General features: G+C 38.6%; 2 protein-coding genes across 2 annotated transcripts in view; one reads left to right on the top strand and one right to left on the bottom strand.

The window, feature by feature from the left end:
- The window catches only part of LOC149235876 (uncharacterized), a 63,742-nt gene extending 48,359 nt beyond the window's left edge, over positions 1-15,383 (bottom strand). The window contains exons 1-2 of the mRNA XM_089461473.1: positions 14,856-15,383; positions 4,776-4,855 (exon numbers count right to left, since the gene is read on the bottom strand). Coding sequence (XP_089317599.1) covers positions 4,776-4,855; positions 14,856-15,167 — 392 coding nt within the window. The 5' untranslated portion in view covers positions 15,168-15,383. The remainder of the gene's footprint in view (positions 1-4,775; positions 4,856-14,855) is intronic.
- LOC149235877 (putative UPF0481 protein At3g02645) lies at positions 2,219-3,687 on the top strand. Its single transcript, XM_089460993.1, has 2 exons — positions 2,219-2,509; positions 3,064-3,687. The coding sequence occupies exons 1-2, from the start codon at positions 2,219-2,221 to the stop codon at positions 3,685-3,687; spliced, it is 915 nt and encodes a 304-aa protein (XP_089317119.1).
- Positions 15,384-16,098: the final 715 nt, after the last annotated feature.

Here is a 16,098-nt window from a genome sequence, read left to right as displayed (position 1 = left end):
TTATAGTAGAAGTGTTAAACTCACATGGACAGCAAGACTAGTATGAAAGATAAATCAGTGAGTTCATTTTTTTATTAACATAAGATACACATTTATAGTACAATAGGTGACTCTTGGGTTTCAGATCCCAAGGTCTCTTGGACTGCTTAGTCTTTTCAGCTTCCACACTAACCCTTTAGGATTAGGTGTCCAACATTCCCCCCCTTAATCCGAAGGGTTATGTATGAGTCCAAGAAGAAAGCTGTAATACAAAATGTGCAAAAAAATGCATGGCAGCACTAGGCTGAATGTGCTCTATGAAATGTTGGTAAAAAAGGGCGGTGGTTTAAGGATGACCACCAACACTGGAACGCTTAGTGCAGTTCCCGGAACTCTTCCAAAACTGGCAAGAAACTGAAGTTTTCTGCTAGAGGAAGTGATCCTATTGTTTTAAAGAGGGAAACCTTCAACCATAAAAGGGAGGTCTCACCCCGCATAAAAGGTAAAACTTCAACCTGAAAAGGGAAGTCTCAACCTGTGATGGTTTAAGGATAACCAACAACTCTGGAATGCTTAATGCAATTCCTGGAACTCTTCCAAAACTGGCAAGAAGCTGGAGTCTTCTGCTAGAGGAAGTGTTCTCAATCTGTGATGGTTTAAGGATGACCAACAACTCTGGAACTCTTCCAAAACTGGCAAGAAGCTGGAGTCTTCTGCTAGAGGAAGTGTTCTCAATCTGTGTTCACGGGCATCTATGTCTCTGGCTACAACTCTGAAACTGGTGTGGCAGGTTGTGGCTCAGGCTCGCTTGATGTGACTTTGAAGCTTGTATATGACCATCATTTCCCCCCCTGTCAGATACAAGGTGAGATGATGGAGAAAACTCAACTGCAAGCATGTTCAATATTCTGGAACAAGTTCTAACATGCGTTTGGAATATCTTCTTGGCTGTTTATGCCCATTGCCAAGAAGTGATCCATCCAAGATGAATCTTTGTTCTTGCAGGACGTTTGTTTTTGAAGCATCTGTGTGAAGAATGGTTGGTTTTATGACAGTGCTTACATGGATGAAGATCAAAACAGTGATCTTTCAAATGGCCAACTCGGTCACAGTGTTGGCATTTTACAATCTGTTGTTGTTGTTGTTGTGGTGGAAGAGGAGTAGAATCTGGAACAGCTGAAACTGAACTGTCATAAGGAGCAGGTGAACTGTCATGAATGAATCCAGCACTCTGAAACTGAATGGGCTTTGAGTAGTCTGGAATATGAAAGGACAAGTCCTTGTCATATCCAAGACCGGTTCTGTGCTTGTTGTGGACAAGCTGTTCCCAAGGTCTGATGATGGGCTTGGGAAGTGCAGACTGAACCTCTGCATCTGCATGTAACTTTGTTGCTTTATCTGAATGAACTGTAACATTATTGACTTGCTGTTTATGGGAGTCTGTTTCATTGTTCTGAACAAAAACAGGTTCAGAATGATGACTCCACTGGTGTAATTCTTCCTGCTGTAGTTTTGTTTCAAGCTGCAAAAACTCAATATTCTCATGTGCAGTTTGCAGAGAGGTTTGGATGTCAAAGAGAGTTTCTTTGTTAACTTTGACCATCTCATCAACAGTGGAATGAATTAGGATATTCAATAACTTTAATGCATCTTCAAGTCTGGCCATTTTTCTTCAATGTCACTTAAAAACACAACTGAGGCAACAGCAACAGAAAAATAATATTGTACTCTTACTACAAGATATTGTAAGGGCTTATCAAGTGGCAACAATGTCGCGAAAATGGTTGATGGGGCAGGACCTGAGTAAGCTGGATGTTACCAAGTTAAACTACAATAAACATTTCTCGTCAAGCTACAATAAACATTGGTACAATTGGGCACATGGTAAATCAACAGTCCATAGTTCGTTTCAAGAATGAACTGGAGCATAACATCACCAATGCAAGAAAAATATATAAATGTGAAGATGAGCGTTGTCCTCAACTTCAAACTTCAGAGCATCTAGTGGCTATGGAAATCATGCAAAATCTCTACAAGAAACTGCTCCAAAATCTCTACAAGAAACTGCAAAAAAATGACTTCAAAAAATGTCTTCAAAAATGCTTCAAATTCACTTCACAATGTTGATCACTTCTCCACGAATCACTTCACTCAGAGGTTGTTTCAAATTGTTCCATGGACAACACCAAATCTGCTTCGAGGTGGCTTCTTAAAATCTGCTCTTAAAATCTGCTTGAGCATGTGCCAAGTCATAAAAAATTTGACTTACAAATCATCTATCAGCGTTAACTCCAGTTATACTGCATTCACCATTCAACAATACAACTGCAACGAGGCACATCCATTTGTCGCTGCAGTCTTCACTGGTTTTGTGGCAGATGCTGACTTCTTGTCTTCGCATTTGTCACCATTATCTGCTGGCAAGTTCTCCGTCGCCACGGAAGCAGTTCGCACGGGCTTAATTGAATGCCTGTCTGATGGACTCGTAACCTTTGACGGAAAATCAAATCCGTTCAGCGGAGGTCGGTCAGTAAATGCCCAACTCGGCCTGCAAAATCTACACAATTTCTTGGTGCAAATCGAGCCCTGGATGATTAATGACACTCAACCTTGATAATAGTCAAATCAAACTCCAAAATTCGGCCTTCAATAAAAAATTCAACGCACAAGATACTCTCGCCTCATATATCGACAACGAAACCAGATACTAACACACTTTCCATGATTTGTCTTCGTGGAATTGAAAACACAGTTTTGTACACACGGCCAGTTGCATACGCTCCCAAATTCCAAAGTCGGTCATTCAGCGAACCATGCGGATGATCAAGATGTTATATTTATATGACAAACAAAACAACACCGAAATATCAAGCAACCAACCATGGCTCCCTTGTGCTTTCAAAAGTGCAATTTTTTTTTTTTTTTATGTGAAGTAAATGTGTCAATTCAGATAGACATTCTCCAGTTAAGAGTTAATCTAATCGTTCCCACACACAAACGAAAAATTAATCCCTCTAAAGGAGCGTATTCAATTACTACACACTGTGATCAAGCAACTCGCTTTTTTTCTTTTTGCAAAACCAGCAACCATCGGAAGCTGAGGAAGATATTATGAAACTAGAAAATCAAATACCCATGTTTGTCTTACAGATGATCCTCCAATGGCAGGCAGGCACAGATCTTGATCTCATTTCCATTCTAAGACACGTTTGGCAGACCCTGTCCCCTTTTCTGTACAAACGTGACCGGCTGGATTCGCATGTATTAACAGCGCAATCATTCAGGCCGGATTCACATCTCTTAGGGTTCGTGTATGAAAATACCATCCGCTCATCGGATCCCACAGATCATACAGAACACAATAGAATGTGGAAGAAAAGGAGGTACATCACCCTCCCATCAGCTGTAGAACTCAGAAGGAAAGGGGTAAAGTTCGCTGCACACGTAGAGCATCTCAACGAGATTCGTTTCGATGCCATAACCTGCACATTTCACTTACCCACAATTGAAATGGACGACAGAACAGATGCTGTTATGAGAAATTTGGTGGCATTCGAGGCATTCGTCTGCAAAAAGGAAACGAAACCGCTGATGTGCTATGTGGACGTGATGGACCGCTTGATCAACACAGCCGCCGATGTTGAGGTGCTGAGAAATGGCGGTATATTGCACAACCGTTTGGGAACAGAGAATATAAAACGTCTATGACACACACAGTGTTTGCAGCAGGTCGAACAGTCGCAGCGCAGAGATACCGTGTCAGGCCCAGAGCGCAGGTATAAGGGCAGCGCAAACGCTTCAAAATGACAGCGCTATTCACAATTTTTTTTTATTAATGTACAGCGCTCAGACAGGACATGTGGAGCAGGCCAGCGTTCAGAAATAAAACGCATATGACAGACAGGCGTTACAAAGCAGCGCTGGTGCGCCAGAGAACATCATGGACAGACTGGCGTTACAAAGGCAGCGCTGGTGTGCCAGAGAAAAGGAGTTACGACTATTCTGAGGACTGGGACCTGTGCTCAAGTCAGAATGACAAAGGCCAGTGCTCAGACCAGTTGCACAAAACTACACAGGCCACATATCATAGCTCTGATACCATGTTAAACTCACATGGACAGCAAGACTAGCATGAAAGATAAATCAGTGAGTTCATTTTTTTATTAACATAAGATACACATTTATAGTACAATAGGTGACTCTTGGGTTTCAGATCCCAAGGTCTCTTGGATTGCTTAGTCTTTTCAGCTTCCACACTAACCCTTTAGGATTAGGTGTCCAACAAGAAGTGATGAGGAGAAAAATATTTATCATGGAAAAAGATGAAGCATGAAAGTAGAAAGTGAGAAGAGCTTGAAAACCAGTCAAGGCCCTAACCACATAAGTGTTTTGTTCCTTTTATGATGGAAAGAGATAGAAAGCTAGCATTTTTATATGTATACTTTTTTGTCCATTTTTACTACTGTAGATCTCTTGAATTTAAGGATAGCTTATTTAATAGGCATCAAAAAAATCATTTCTTTCAACATGCCAGTTTACAGTCAGGTAATGGCTAAAAATATGGCCCACTTTTGTTAGTCTATAACAGTATAACGCACTAATCTATTGGGATACGGGGGAGAGTCTCTGCACTCTCCATCTTTCACACCATATCTAGGTTATATAATATATTCCAACATAATATAAGACACTTTTCTAATGACAAAAATATAAATATTGCATGTGCCCAGAGATAAATATTACATGTGTAGATTTGAAAGTTGTGCAAATCTACAAAAGGCCGAGATAGAGCAAACCTCTCACAAAGGCTGACACGAAATGGCAATAGGGTAAAAACGTAAGGAGTATGGTCCTTGCATTCAATGCATCTTTTGTTCTGTTCAAAGAAAACAAAAGCATCAGAGCAACCCAGATACAAATCATTTATGTTAAAGACCTGGAGAGAAATCGATATGAAAAATATTGCAACATAATAGGTCTAGAACTGATCAAATTTTTAACCCATTTTCTTTTTATATCTAGAAACAATTAAACTTACTTAATACAAATGTCAGATGTAGTAATAAAATAAACCAAGGAACGAGTTGTCATAAATCATTGGCAATCTTTATGCAATGAGGAAAAACAACCACCCTTTTCCTCTAATATAATCGCAACACAAAAATACATATTTGAGATATTAATTTCACATCACAAAAATTAGAAACAACCTTAAAAAGAGAAAATCAAAACAGTTATATGACACTAATTTCAAGCATATGAAACATTTCAAAACAATGTCCATCTAAGATTATGAATTGAAAATGTCAGTTAACTTCACTTAACTAAAAATTATCCTTACAAGTCATAATGGTTAAGTGAAATTGATTGTATGCCATTTGTCTCCAATGGAATTTCCAACAGTACACGGAAGTGGACTCCGCTCTACAGCACAACCGAAATTGAACATAACTAAAAAGTGTTTCAATCGATCACTGTGCAAACAGAAAATATTTCAAACTTCATAGGTGTACTTTTTTATGTTTGAAGTTGCTTTTGTAAAGCAAAGGTAATGAGCTTTTGATACGACAGTAATATTTTTTATATGCACATGTAAACCTCAAACAAACAACAACAAAAAATGTTAAACGTTGGCATGTTTGCGTTGGCCATAATTTTTAGGGCAAAATCATTAATTTGCATACCTGGCACAGTACTACGAAATTTAATCCATCACAGGATACAAGTTTCCAATTATAGAATATATGCCAACCATCCAAATGAAAACAAAATTAAGATTTTAATTCTGAAAAATAGATGCTTATACTGTGTACACTGTATAATTTCTTTCAAGCCAGCCCAACAATCTGCGTGGAAGTGGATCTGAAAAGAATTCACTTCAATTATATCTGTTATGACTTTACAAAGTGTTTGTCAATATGAGGTTGAGTACCTTAATCTTCCAAATGCTTGCTTTGCCTATCAGCCATAGGATCACCTCATCCATGACTCACCATCATAAGCCTTCTCTTCTTCAATAATGCCTATAGTTATGGAGGTTGGTTTGTCATTATGTTCGGGACAAACAACCAAGGGTCAGACCACGAATGAGCCCTCTCAATGTGCAGGTGATGAAGCTATTGGGGCTGTGGATCAACATTCTTCTGGGGGTACTAGAGGTCCTATCTTGCAATCAATTCAAGATGTTGTCCCTGGTGGATGTGATGATAGTAGACAGAGTCAGAGCACTGTCTGAGAAGCCAATGGCCAAATTTAGGGTGAGATGGTAGAAGTGATTGGCAAGTAAAGTCCAAGGAATGAAAGAAAGTCTCATCTTCCATTCAGTTGGACAAAACTCACATAGCAGTGAGCCCCACACCTTGGGTAAATTCCTTCAAGGAAGTTGTGGTCCCTTTTCCTGATAGGGTGGCCTCTTTTTTGGGGAATGTATCGTTAAGCAACCAGTTCAGTACCATTGGCGACCATGTCTTCCTTGAAAGAGGCTCCCCCTTCCTTTTTTGGAATGTCAGAGGAATGATAATCCAAAGCTGTAGGCATAAAGAAACATTCAATTGCCTCTTAAAGTGGGATGAAATTTCACTAAGCAAAGCTACAAATATAACACTATAATACAAAGCATTCCATAACCTCCTATACTCTTTAAATAGATTCTTAGTAGCAAAACTCTAAGTACTTGTGGTCCCATCATAAATGGGTACCAACTACCTAGTGGGCCTTAGAAAGTGTACCCTTTTACAATATATAACTATCCACTATTATCTAATGGGCCTGATTCAAAGAGGATGGCTGCATACATCAATTGACTAACTCCTAGGGAGCCTGAAGTAGGGGCATTGCAATAGGACCCTAACATACCCTTCCCCTTCTGACTCATTTTCCTCAAGGCTGAAGATGAGTAAATTGCTACAAAATCACTATTGGTTCCAATGTGATATCTTTGAACGCATACCTTTCACTAGATTGGTAATTCTCAGACTTTGCAATAGCACAAGTGATGCTCTCTAATATCCAATACTTTTTTATCATGTTCTAGTAAACTAGTTCACACTTTACACTTCGATCCTAACAACTGTCTTTGGACAAGACACATCAAAGACTAGATGAATCTTGGAGTGGGTCGTGTTGGAGAATCTAGTTGGGCAGCTATTTAAACAATTCTCCTTATCCTTGATAAAAGCTTGTGAATTTATGTTATCTTCTTTTATTAGATTATTTTCATCAAACAATTATCAAGAGCATAAATCATAAAAGACAATGGACACAAAATATAGGCTCCAAGCCAGGGCAAAACCCCTCCAAGGGGAAAACCCAAAAGAATCTCTTATCTTCTTATAGAATCAGATCAAATGAGAATTCCAAGACCCAAATACTTTGACCAAGACCCCCTCCAAACACCAAGTTAGCCCTCCTTCAAAACTCTTCCAAGAAGTCAAAGTCAACTCTAGTCAACAAGAGTCAAACCTTATTCAAACTTGCTCCAAACTCTGATTTCGACCCCCAAATTCAGAACTTCAGACCTGTAGTGATTTCAGAAACATCGGCCTACAACTCTCGGCCCCCTGCAGCAGAACAGAAACCCTAATCCTCGCACGTGTGAGCAGAAAAGTTAAGATTTCAGCCTCTTTCCTTCACTAGGATTTTTCTTCTTGTCTTCATTCTTGTTTTCCTTCTTGTTCTATTGCAAATCGAACTTCAGTTGTTGCGTGTGCAAAATGAGTCAAATCTCCTTCTATATATATGCGATTCATGGGGTCGAATAGCCCTTTCTAGGACGACTTCTTACTGGTAAGACTGACTTGTTCTTGGAGGCTGATTTAGACTTTCTAGACTTAAAATAATATCTTTTACATGTTACAACTTGCCCAATAGGGTCTTATACAAATGATAAAGACTCTTTTGACTCAAGAAAAATATTATTTTGATTAGACAAACCCTAGGAGCATCAAATGCATGCTTGACCTATATGACCAATACAAATAGAACATGAAACCCATGCTTAAAATAATATTTTTCTTTCTTCTTTTGCTTGTAACATAAGATATACATAATGACATGATTATAATGACAATTATGAAGACCAAAACTACTTACATTTTCCAACGCTCCCTCTTAACTAGAGAGATATTCATAATTGTACCATTGGTACAAGGATTTTCTCAAACTAAAGAGTCTTATAAGAAGAGTCGGATTTGTAAGCCATCTTTAAGCATCATCATCATAACCAGCGTTGTCAACTTGACAAGCTCTATTTATATTAGAGCATAACGCTGGGAAGCTTTACGAGAGACACCACACTACCTCTTAAGGTACATACCCCATCCGAATGTTCACTAGGTATGTCCTTCTAGGACTCTTCTTATCTTGGATTCTCAATCCTCAAAGAATATCAATCCTCTTTGACCACTCTTGTCTTGGCTACCAATCCAATTCTCAAAGATTGTCAGTCAACTTCCTATCTTGGATTATTTATCCTCAAGGACTATCAATCTTAATTGCTTATCGAATCCTCCATTCTCCTTCCTAGTGCCTTCACTAAGAATTACGGTCGTTAGTTTGAGTTTTTGTAGCATTGGATGGTGTTCTTGTCTCAACAATTGTTAGAGAGGCTAAGAAACACTAGGACTCCAGAACCCATAAAAGGTTTCAGGAAAATCCACCTAGAAATGCCTTACATAAGTTTGGAAAAAAAATTCCTAAGTCTAACTTAGGGAAAATGATTAATTAACAACAATTAATTGAGGAAGGTAAGATTTTTCTAGAAACTCACACAGATCGAAAAGGAAATGATCTCAGCCATTGATTAAGTTTTTATCTTGGTAGTTGGAGTCCCAACAGGAGGTTATAAGAAGAAGTCGATGGGTAGATGGAGGAACACACCTGAGATCGATTTCCTTGGGTAGTTCGGTTTTCCAGAGAGCAGCAGCGTTCTGCCTATTGCACTCAAATTGTCAAAGTTCCAAGGAAGCGAAAGTACCAACTTTTTCAACAAGGATTGGATCACATAGCAGCAGTCCATGTGTCATGGTCATCCCATCTTGCAAGTTATATATTGTAAATGATCTTAGTAAACCTTGAGTCTATGTAACAACCTAGGTAAGCCTATAATTTGATGACGAATTCCATCCTAGGAGGTTTTTTAACCTCGCTAATTACCTGTGCTTTCCGACACAGCTAATCAAGGGAGTTTTTTCCCTCCAGCTTAAACCCCTAAAGCTAGGGTGAAATTTATTATTGGATTATTAGGTGAGTCCTAGTGTTTTAGTCGAGTCTGATGTAAAAGTGGTTTGGGAATAATTTAAGCCACTAAATGAAGACTCCCAGCCACAATCTAATTGACTAGTTGAAATTTGAATCAGACTTAAACCCTCAACATCATATATCACATTGGAAGTTAAATAAATATGTTACCCTTATATCCCCTTTCATAAGCTAACAACATCCACCTACTTTAACATGGAGGACTTGGGAAATACCATATGCCCTAGCCCAAAGACACATGTAATAGAAGAAAGGTTGTGCCCCTTCATTAGTTCTTTAAGTAAATTCGTAACATCGGCTAAGTTATTTGTGTTAATATATCTTGCATATGTCAACTTTTAACAACTAGTTCAAGTTGGATATGTTATTATAAGTTTGGAGCTATGCATTGGGAAATGTGTATTATGCCTTGAGGTATGTGCATAGTGCCTCATGATCTATGTACCTGCATTGCGATCCATGTATCTTCATATAGCAATATCTAATCGCATTAGGATGTGCCAAAGTTTCTTGGGATGCATGCCCATGCATTGGGATCTATGTCAGTGGACATGGTTGATGACTAGACTGCCACATCATTACCAAAGATCTACATCAATTTTTGTGTATGCTTAGCATCATATGAGCATCATTATATTTATTGTGTATGTACACTGACACATGTATGAGGGGAGTACCCTCTTTGATGTATTTGTGTTCACACATAAGTTGCACAAAATGCCAAAACATCTGGAAGTTTCTGAAATTGGTATGGCTAGAAACACGACCCCCGGAAAATGGAAACATCGGTTGAAACGTCATATATATATATATATATATATATATATATATATATTATCTTGCAAGAAAAGAAAGAATGAGACACATAAATGACATTTTAGAAGGAAAACCAAGTCTATATTAACTCTCATAGATGATTACATGATGCAAAAATCCAAAATTAGCCTTATAGATGAGGTCGTACATCGAAAGTTCCAAAATCAGTGTTTATACATGAGGCTATATATGCTAAAAATGAAATAAAACATGAGCTAAAGGCAATTATTGGTTACATTAACATACCATTAATGATAAAACTCCTCATCCTCGTCAACAAAAAATAGAACAAGATGCTTGTTCAGTAGAAAAGGCAACTCTACTAGTACTTGCAATTGCAATTCCACTTGCATCATATCAAGAGAAGCAAGAGAGAGCTCTAAGTCTGGACATTTTGCTTCCACATCCCAATCTTTATGAAGTCCACTTGTATATTCTTCACCCCTACGAGACACAAGGCATAGGTTTGAATGAACATATACAAGATCCTCAGCGTTTTGCGATCCCAACATGTTGCGCTTCACAAAGTGAATGAAACTAAGTGCTCCAATTATGTTCTGCTAATGAAGAGCTTGCCACTTGTGATAGAATACAAGTGGCAAGACTTTGCAAATAAACACCATTTGCCCCATGACAAGTCCACCACTTAACTGGGTTCATGGTCCTCCTCTCATCCAAAGCTAATATGTTTGCAAAATCCTTTAATCCAATGGAAAAATAGGCAAATTCTTCTCTTACATTAGTTTGTAAAGAAGCTGGAAACAACCTTTGAAAGGCTTCCTTCACTCCATTGGCCACCTCCTTGTCCTTATGTGGGGCCTTCCTCTTCCCATTGCTTTGAGCAATGAATTCTTCATCATAAAATTTTGGATTTAGAGCATGTGCCAAAGTGTGCAATGGAGTGTTAAAGCCATTCCACAAACCAATGATGGACATCACTTGCTTAGCAAAATCAACATCCACAAAAGGAAGAGTGGGAGCCCCTTGTGTAATAATTTCCACAACTTTGTCAACTATGTTATCCATGACATCATAAACCTCTCCCAAGAAAGGTTTCTCTATGCCTTAGTCTCAGAGAATATCGAATGCAGGTAATGTGAACTTGAGCAAGAAATCAATCTTGCTCCACCAATCTTCATCAATCAACAACCTCCTCATCGTACTTCCCTTCTCTAAATCTGCCTCTCGATTTTCAAGTCAGCCTCAAATTGTCTTATAGGTCTGGTGGGCCCTTAAAGGCACCCATTCGACCCCCACAAAAGTCTATATAAAGAGAGGCCCCCTCCATCACTTGGGCACATCAGCTTTGTTCCAGCGAAGAAGAGGAGGAAGAAGGGGGTCAAAATTGCAGGAAGAAGGGTTGGCATTTCATCTTATTCTTGGGTATTGGTTTGGCTATTCTATTGATGTTGCTTCTGATGTATTGATGTACTATGAACTCTCTCTCTCTCTCATAAGGAAGAAATTTTGGGTTTTCCCCTTGTGAGTTTTGCCCTATCCTTAGGCCTAATTTCTGTGTCTCTTGTCTCATGGTTTCATGGTGTTTCTACTGTGATTTTCTTCTACTCTATCATGCTTATGAATGGATTTTCTTATTACTGCTTCATGATGAAAAATGCTACATGAAACCTAATGCTAATGATTTTTTTAAGCTGTTAAATTGTATAAGGAAATTGCTCTAGTTGTGCCCTAGTAAAATTAATAGTATTTTCTTTTCAAATATCATTGAAAGTATGGTTTTCTTTTTGCAGGAAAAAAACAAAAAATAGACAGAATTTAAAGTGTTTATCTTTATTTGAAAATCATTTTCATGCTCTTTAATTTTTAATTTATATATCTTTGAAAAGTTATGATGGATTTTTTGATAATGAATATTTTCCGAGGTAAGATCATTAGTCAATTTTAGGCTAGAAAACATGTTTGGCATCTCTGAATAACAACAAGATCTGTTGTTAAGCATTTAGTATTGTGGTTTGCAAAGCATACACATAGGGATACCTGAGACTTTACGAGGCTACTCATTGAGCTCAAGGCTCACCTTGTTGGAGGTCCAAGTAACCCCTGTTGGTACCCATTCGAGTAGTATTGCATCAGACAAACCTGAACACGAACATTACTTCCACACACCTTGAATATATCAGAAGTCCCCTAGGTCTCCTGAAACCAACCCATCACCCACCTAACTGCTATAGTGCACCGAAAACAACATTTGAGAACATTACCCTCTCGTAGCGAACCAATGTTGATATATCTGAGAGCTATAGCACCAGGCACACCTTTTGACTGGAAGCCATTTTCTCTTTTCTTTTGTGTCTTACCCAAGATATCCTCTATTTCACAAACACTTGCATATAAATGATCTTGGGAATAACACTTAAGGGTTAAATATTTTTTTTATTACACATGATTGCTCATACACAATAAACACTTAGGGACACATTTTACCATTTGAGGCATTCTAATCAATAAATCTTTTGACTAACCACACTTACAGAACCAAACCATAGCCACCTTCCCTCGCTTGTAGTAAAACAATAGGCTTAGGATTTAGTCTAGGGAATCCCCCCTTAGATGGGAAACCATATTCCAAGACCGAGAAGTGAGGAGCAAAGCTGTCAAGGTGACAGTGGGTAGCTTGCCTAACAGTTTCCCTAGGTTTTCGCCTTGGTGAGATTCAGACCTTTGCCTCTAGGGGGGATTCAAGATATAACAAGTTGGATTGTGGCATATGGATAGTTTCATAGGAACAAATAACCATTGCACAGAATACATTCATGATCCTTGGTTTTAACTTAAACTTTCCTTTACTCCAGTTCTCAGTTCTTTTTTGTATTTAAAGTGTTAGATGATTGGAGTATACAAGGCTTGTTAGCTGAGAAGTTTTGATGATGATAAATATGTAAGTATATGGTGAAATATGTTTCTGGAAGAAATGTATATGAACTTTTGGAGCAGAATTATGTACTACTTGTGTTATGAGATTTGGTAACGTCAAACACTACAGGGATTGAGAGGTTAAATTTGAATGCTTATAGCATCTGTCAACTGTAATTTTGTTTATATCAATAAAGTCACAGGACAGCTATTTGCATCTTCAAATATGTAAAGCCAACTAGAATGAATGATCCACAGGGCTAAGCAAATAAATGGGCGAAAAATATATAGAATAAAAATGGGCTTGTGATTACAGAGCTAGCATGATCGATTTTCTTCCAAAACTAGAACTTGGCATTCATTTTAAAAAGTCATTTTGAAGAAGAAAATAGGCAATGAACTTAACCGTAATCCATAGAGCGGATCGGTGAGAAACTCAATCAAAAATGATTTAAGTATGGTAAAAGTCCGAGCTAAGGAGTCTCTGAAGAAATGGCTACGGCAAAGATATTTTTTTCCCAAGGCAAAAAAGAGGCAATTTGGTTAAAGCCTTTCTCTGCAGGCTTTGTAAGAATACAAGCTAAAAAGTTTGAGTCAGCTTGTCCTGCGTTTAATCCATCGGACCCTGATGAACGAATTATATTCACTGTAATCTTTCATATGTAATCCACTTTCAAAGCCGAAAATTTAAATTCTTCTGGAAATTCTATATTTTTTGTGTCTTTGTCAGGTTGACTCTCGAGTCTTTGTAAATAACTCAGACAGGCTCGAAATTTACAAAATAAGGGGAAGTCAAAACCGCTGAGATTAAAGCAAACCTCCAGAAAATGGGACAACAGTACAAAGCAGGACGTATGGGACATTCATCTCATTCTTCTGCAGACTTAAGGTTGCAGATCAGCAAATCTCTACAAAGGAGTCCATTGTTTTCAGATGATCAAAACAATTCTAGAACCCTCGTGCTCTCCAATTTACTTACTCTTTTAAAGAAGCGTTGTACTTGTCACTTGACAGCAGATTTAGTTTGAAATGAAACTGTCAGATCTTTTCCAGATGTGCATCAATAATGGATTGCACATAGAAGCCTTGTGGTTTGACATCAGTTATTTTCTTTCGCTGAGATTTATGTTTGCTTGGCTGGTTTTACTCTGTAACATAGATTGCTGGCTGCATAGACATTGACTATCCCTCCAGCCAGCTGTAGAAACAGAATGGAGGCAAGAACCAAGCGGCTTCTGTCCATTTCTGTACAAAATCACCTTTAGTAAAATTCTCGTTTTAATTAGTTGCAAGACAGACCATAGGGTAAGGAAGGTAGCCTTTCTCTAAAAAACGAAAACTTTATCCTTTTCTTGACTCAATGCTTCCGGCCAACATGAGCCAACAGTAACTGTTCTCTTCAAGAGATACATGACTAACTGACTAAGTGACCACAAGGGAGGATACTAATTCCACCAAAGCATCCACTACTTGCACCTGGCCCCGCCACTTTTCCAAGCACAAGCATGTCATTGGAGAGGTTTAACCTTTGGTGAGGCAATATAAATACCCGACTTTTACCGACTCGGCAAGCCTCCGCTGATGAAATTTCTACTCTGAATAATAGCAAATATATAAGTATCATTCAGAAGGGCCTCGGATACTCGGTGTGACAAAGATGTGCAAATGCTTACATATTTTGTCCAGATAACGTGAACCATCCCGAGAAGAGCTCGTACATTGGCTCTCCCTCATCCACCTTGCGTAGGGTTCGGGTTCCTGGAATGTAATCTGGGCCTATCATGCTTAACATTACCAAAACTATTGAGGCGGGTTGAGCTTCCGGCACCCCCATTAGAATTAGGATTTCTATTTGAGCAATTTGACATAAATTCCATATCCTTATCTAGCAAAATGATTGTATAGACAATGAGGGAGGATGGAGATACCTGCTTGGAACAGAAGGCCTGGTGCCACGTCTGCCATGGATACGGAGGAGGCTCTTTTCCCTTGTTGGGATCATTATTATAACGTTTGTGATGCCTCAGGCCTCCTAGAGGGTAATTGTCGATGAAGATAGGGTACCATAACTGGTCTGCGGCAGCTGTTTTGTTGAGCCTGGTGCTGCAGCAAGCTAACCTCGCCAAATCAATGGCATCTAGTTGAGATAATATGCCATTGAAGAGCAGGACGTCTGGGAGATCCTCAATACGAGAAATTGACCCCATGCTTTCAGCAACTTCTCCTTCGTGCTTCTCCATTTTGGTATCTGGTATTCAATATCACTGGTGCCGACCGAATACAAATGCCATAAGCAAAATGTTTCTCACTGGATTGCTTTTTTGTGAATGAAAGAATCAGGTAACTGTTCAAATAATCCGTCCGTGGTGTGGGAATCGGTGTCTCATGGATTAACCAACAGCTCCCGCTACGAATGTTCCTAGAAATCGGCCCCCGAATTTTTAAGGATAAAATTATTTTCGCTATAGTTTTATATAATTGAAGTGGATACTTAGTCCATCGGTTGATCGTCGGTTGTGTCGTTGTAGTGTAGTTGTCAGCCTTCTCGTTTGTCACGCGGTGGCTGGAGTTCGATTCACGGGATGGACGAGTGCTTACTAAATTGAATTGGCTGATTATACTATTTCAGATTTTTCTTTTTTAAAATGGCATATAAATGAGGAGACTTAGATTTATTTATGTTTAAATCGCATGTAGGGGACTTGGGATTTTCACTATCTTCTAAATTAGTTGTTTTTAGTGTGATTTTTTTGGAAGTTTTTCTCGAGTTGTCTTTAGTACGATTTTTTTGGAAGTTTTTTTCATGGATTTTTTTGGTCTAATTTCTCTAAAATCCAGCAGGAATTCATTTCACAAGTTTGATAGATAACTCCTACATAATAAAAGTGACCCACAGGTTTTTCATGGTGCTAAATCTATATATACAGTGAAAAAACTATTTTAAATAACACAAATCAAGATTTCACCACAAACTTTTCTGCCAGATTTCGGCACCGGAAACTTCAAAAAGTCGCACTAAAGACAACTCCTATTCCAAAGACGCTTACAAGGCTTGCTAGAGAGGTAAACCAAGTTTTGTACCTTAGCGAGGCCCTGTATTGGTTGGTAGACACATCCTCTGGTGTAGTACATCCATCATTTGTCTTTACTTAACTTACTAACCTTTTTTTC

This window comes from Pinus tabuliformis, chromosome 8, assembly GCF_031772625.1.
Source record: "Pinus tabuliformis cultivar Carrire ecotype Pingquan chromosome 8, CPIR1, whole genome shotgun sequence".
NCBI lineage: Eukaryota > Viridiplantae > Streptophyta > Pinopsida > Pinales > Pinaceae > Pinus > Pinus tabuliformis.
Note: the sequence above shows the minus strand (reverse complement) of the source record. Positions and strands in the feature narration are given on the sequence as shown.

What these genes read in the sequence shown, in the direction of transcription:
- LOC149235877 (XM_089460993.1), top strand. Translation starts at nt 2,219, where the DNA reads ATGTGCCAAGTCATAAAAAATTTGACTTACAAATCATCTATCAGCGTT. An exon ending in CGTTCAGCGGAGGTCGGTCA is followed by an intron (nt 2,510 to 3,063) that starts GTAAATGCCCAA and finishes TTGCAAAACCAG; the next exon opens with CAACCATCGGAAGCTGAGGA.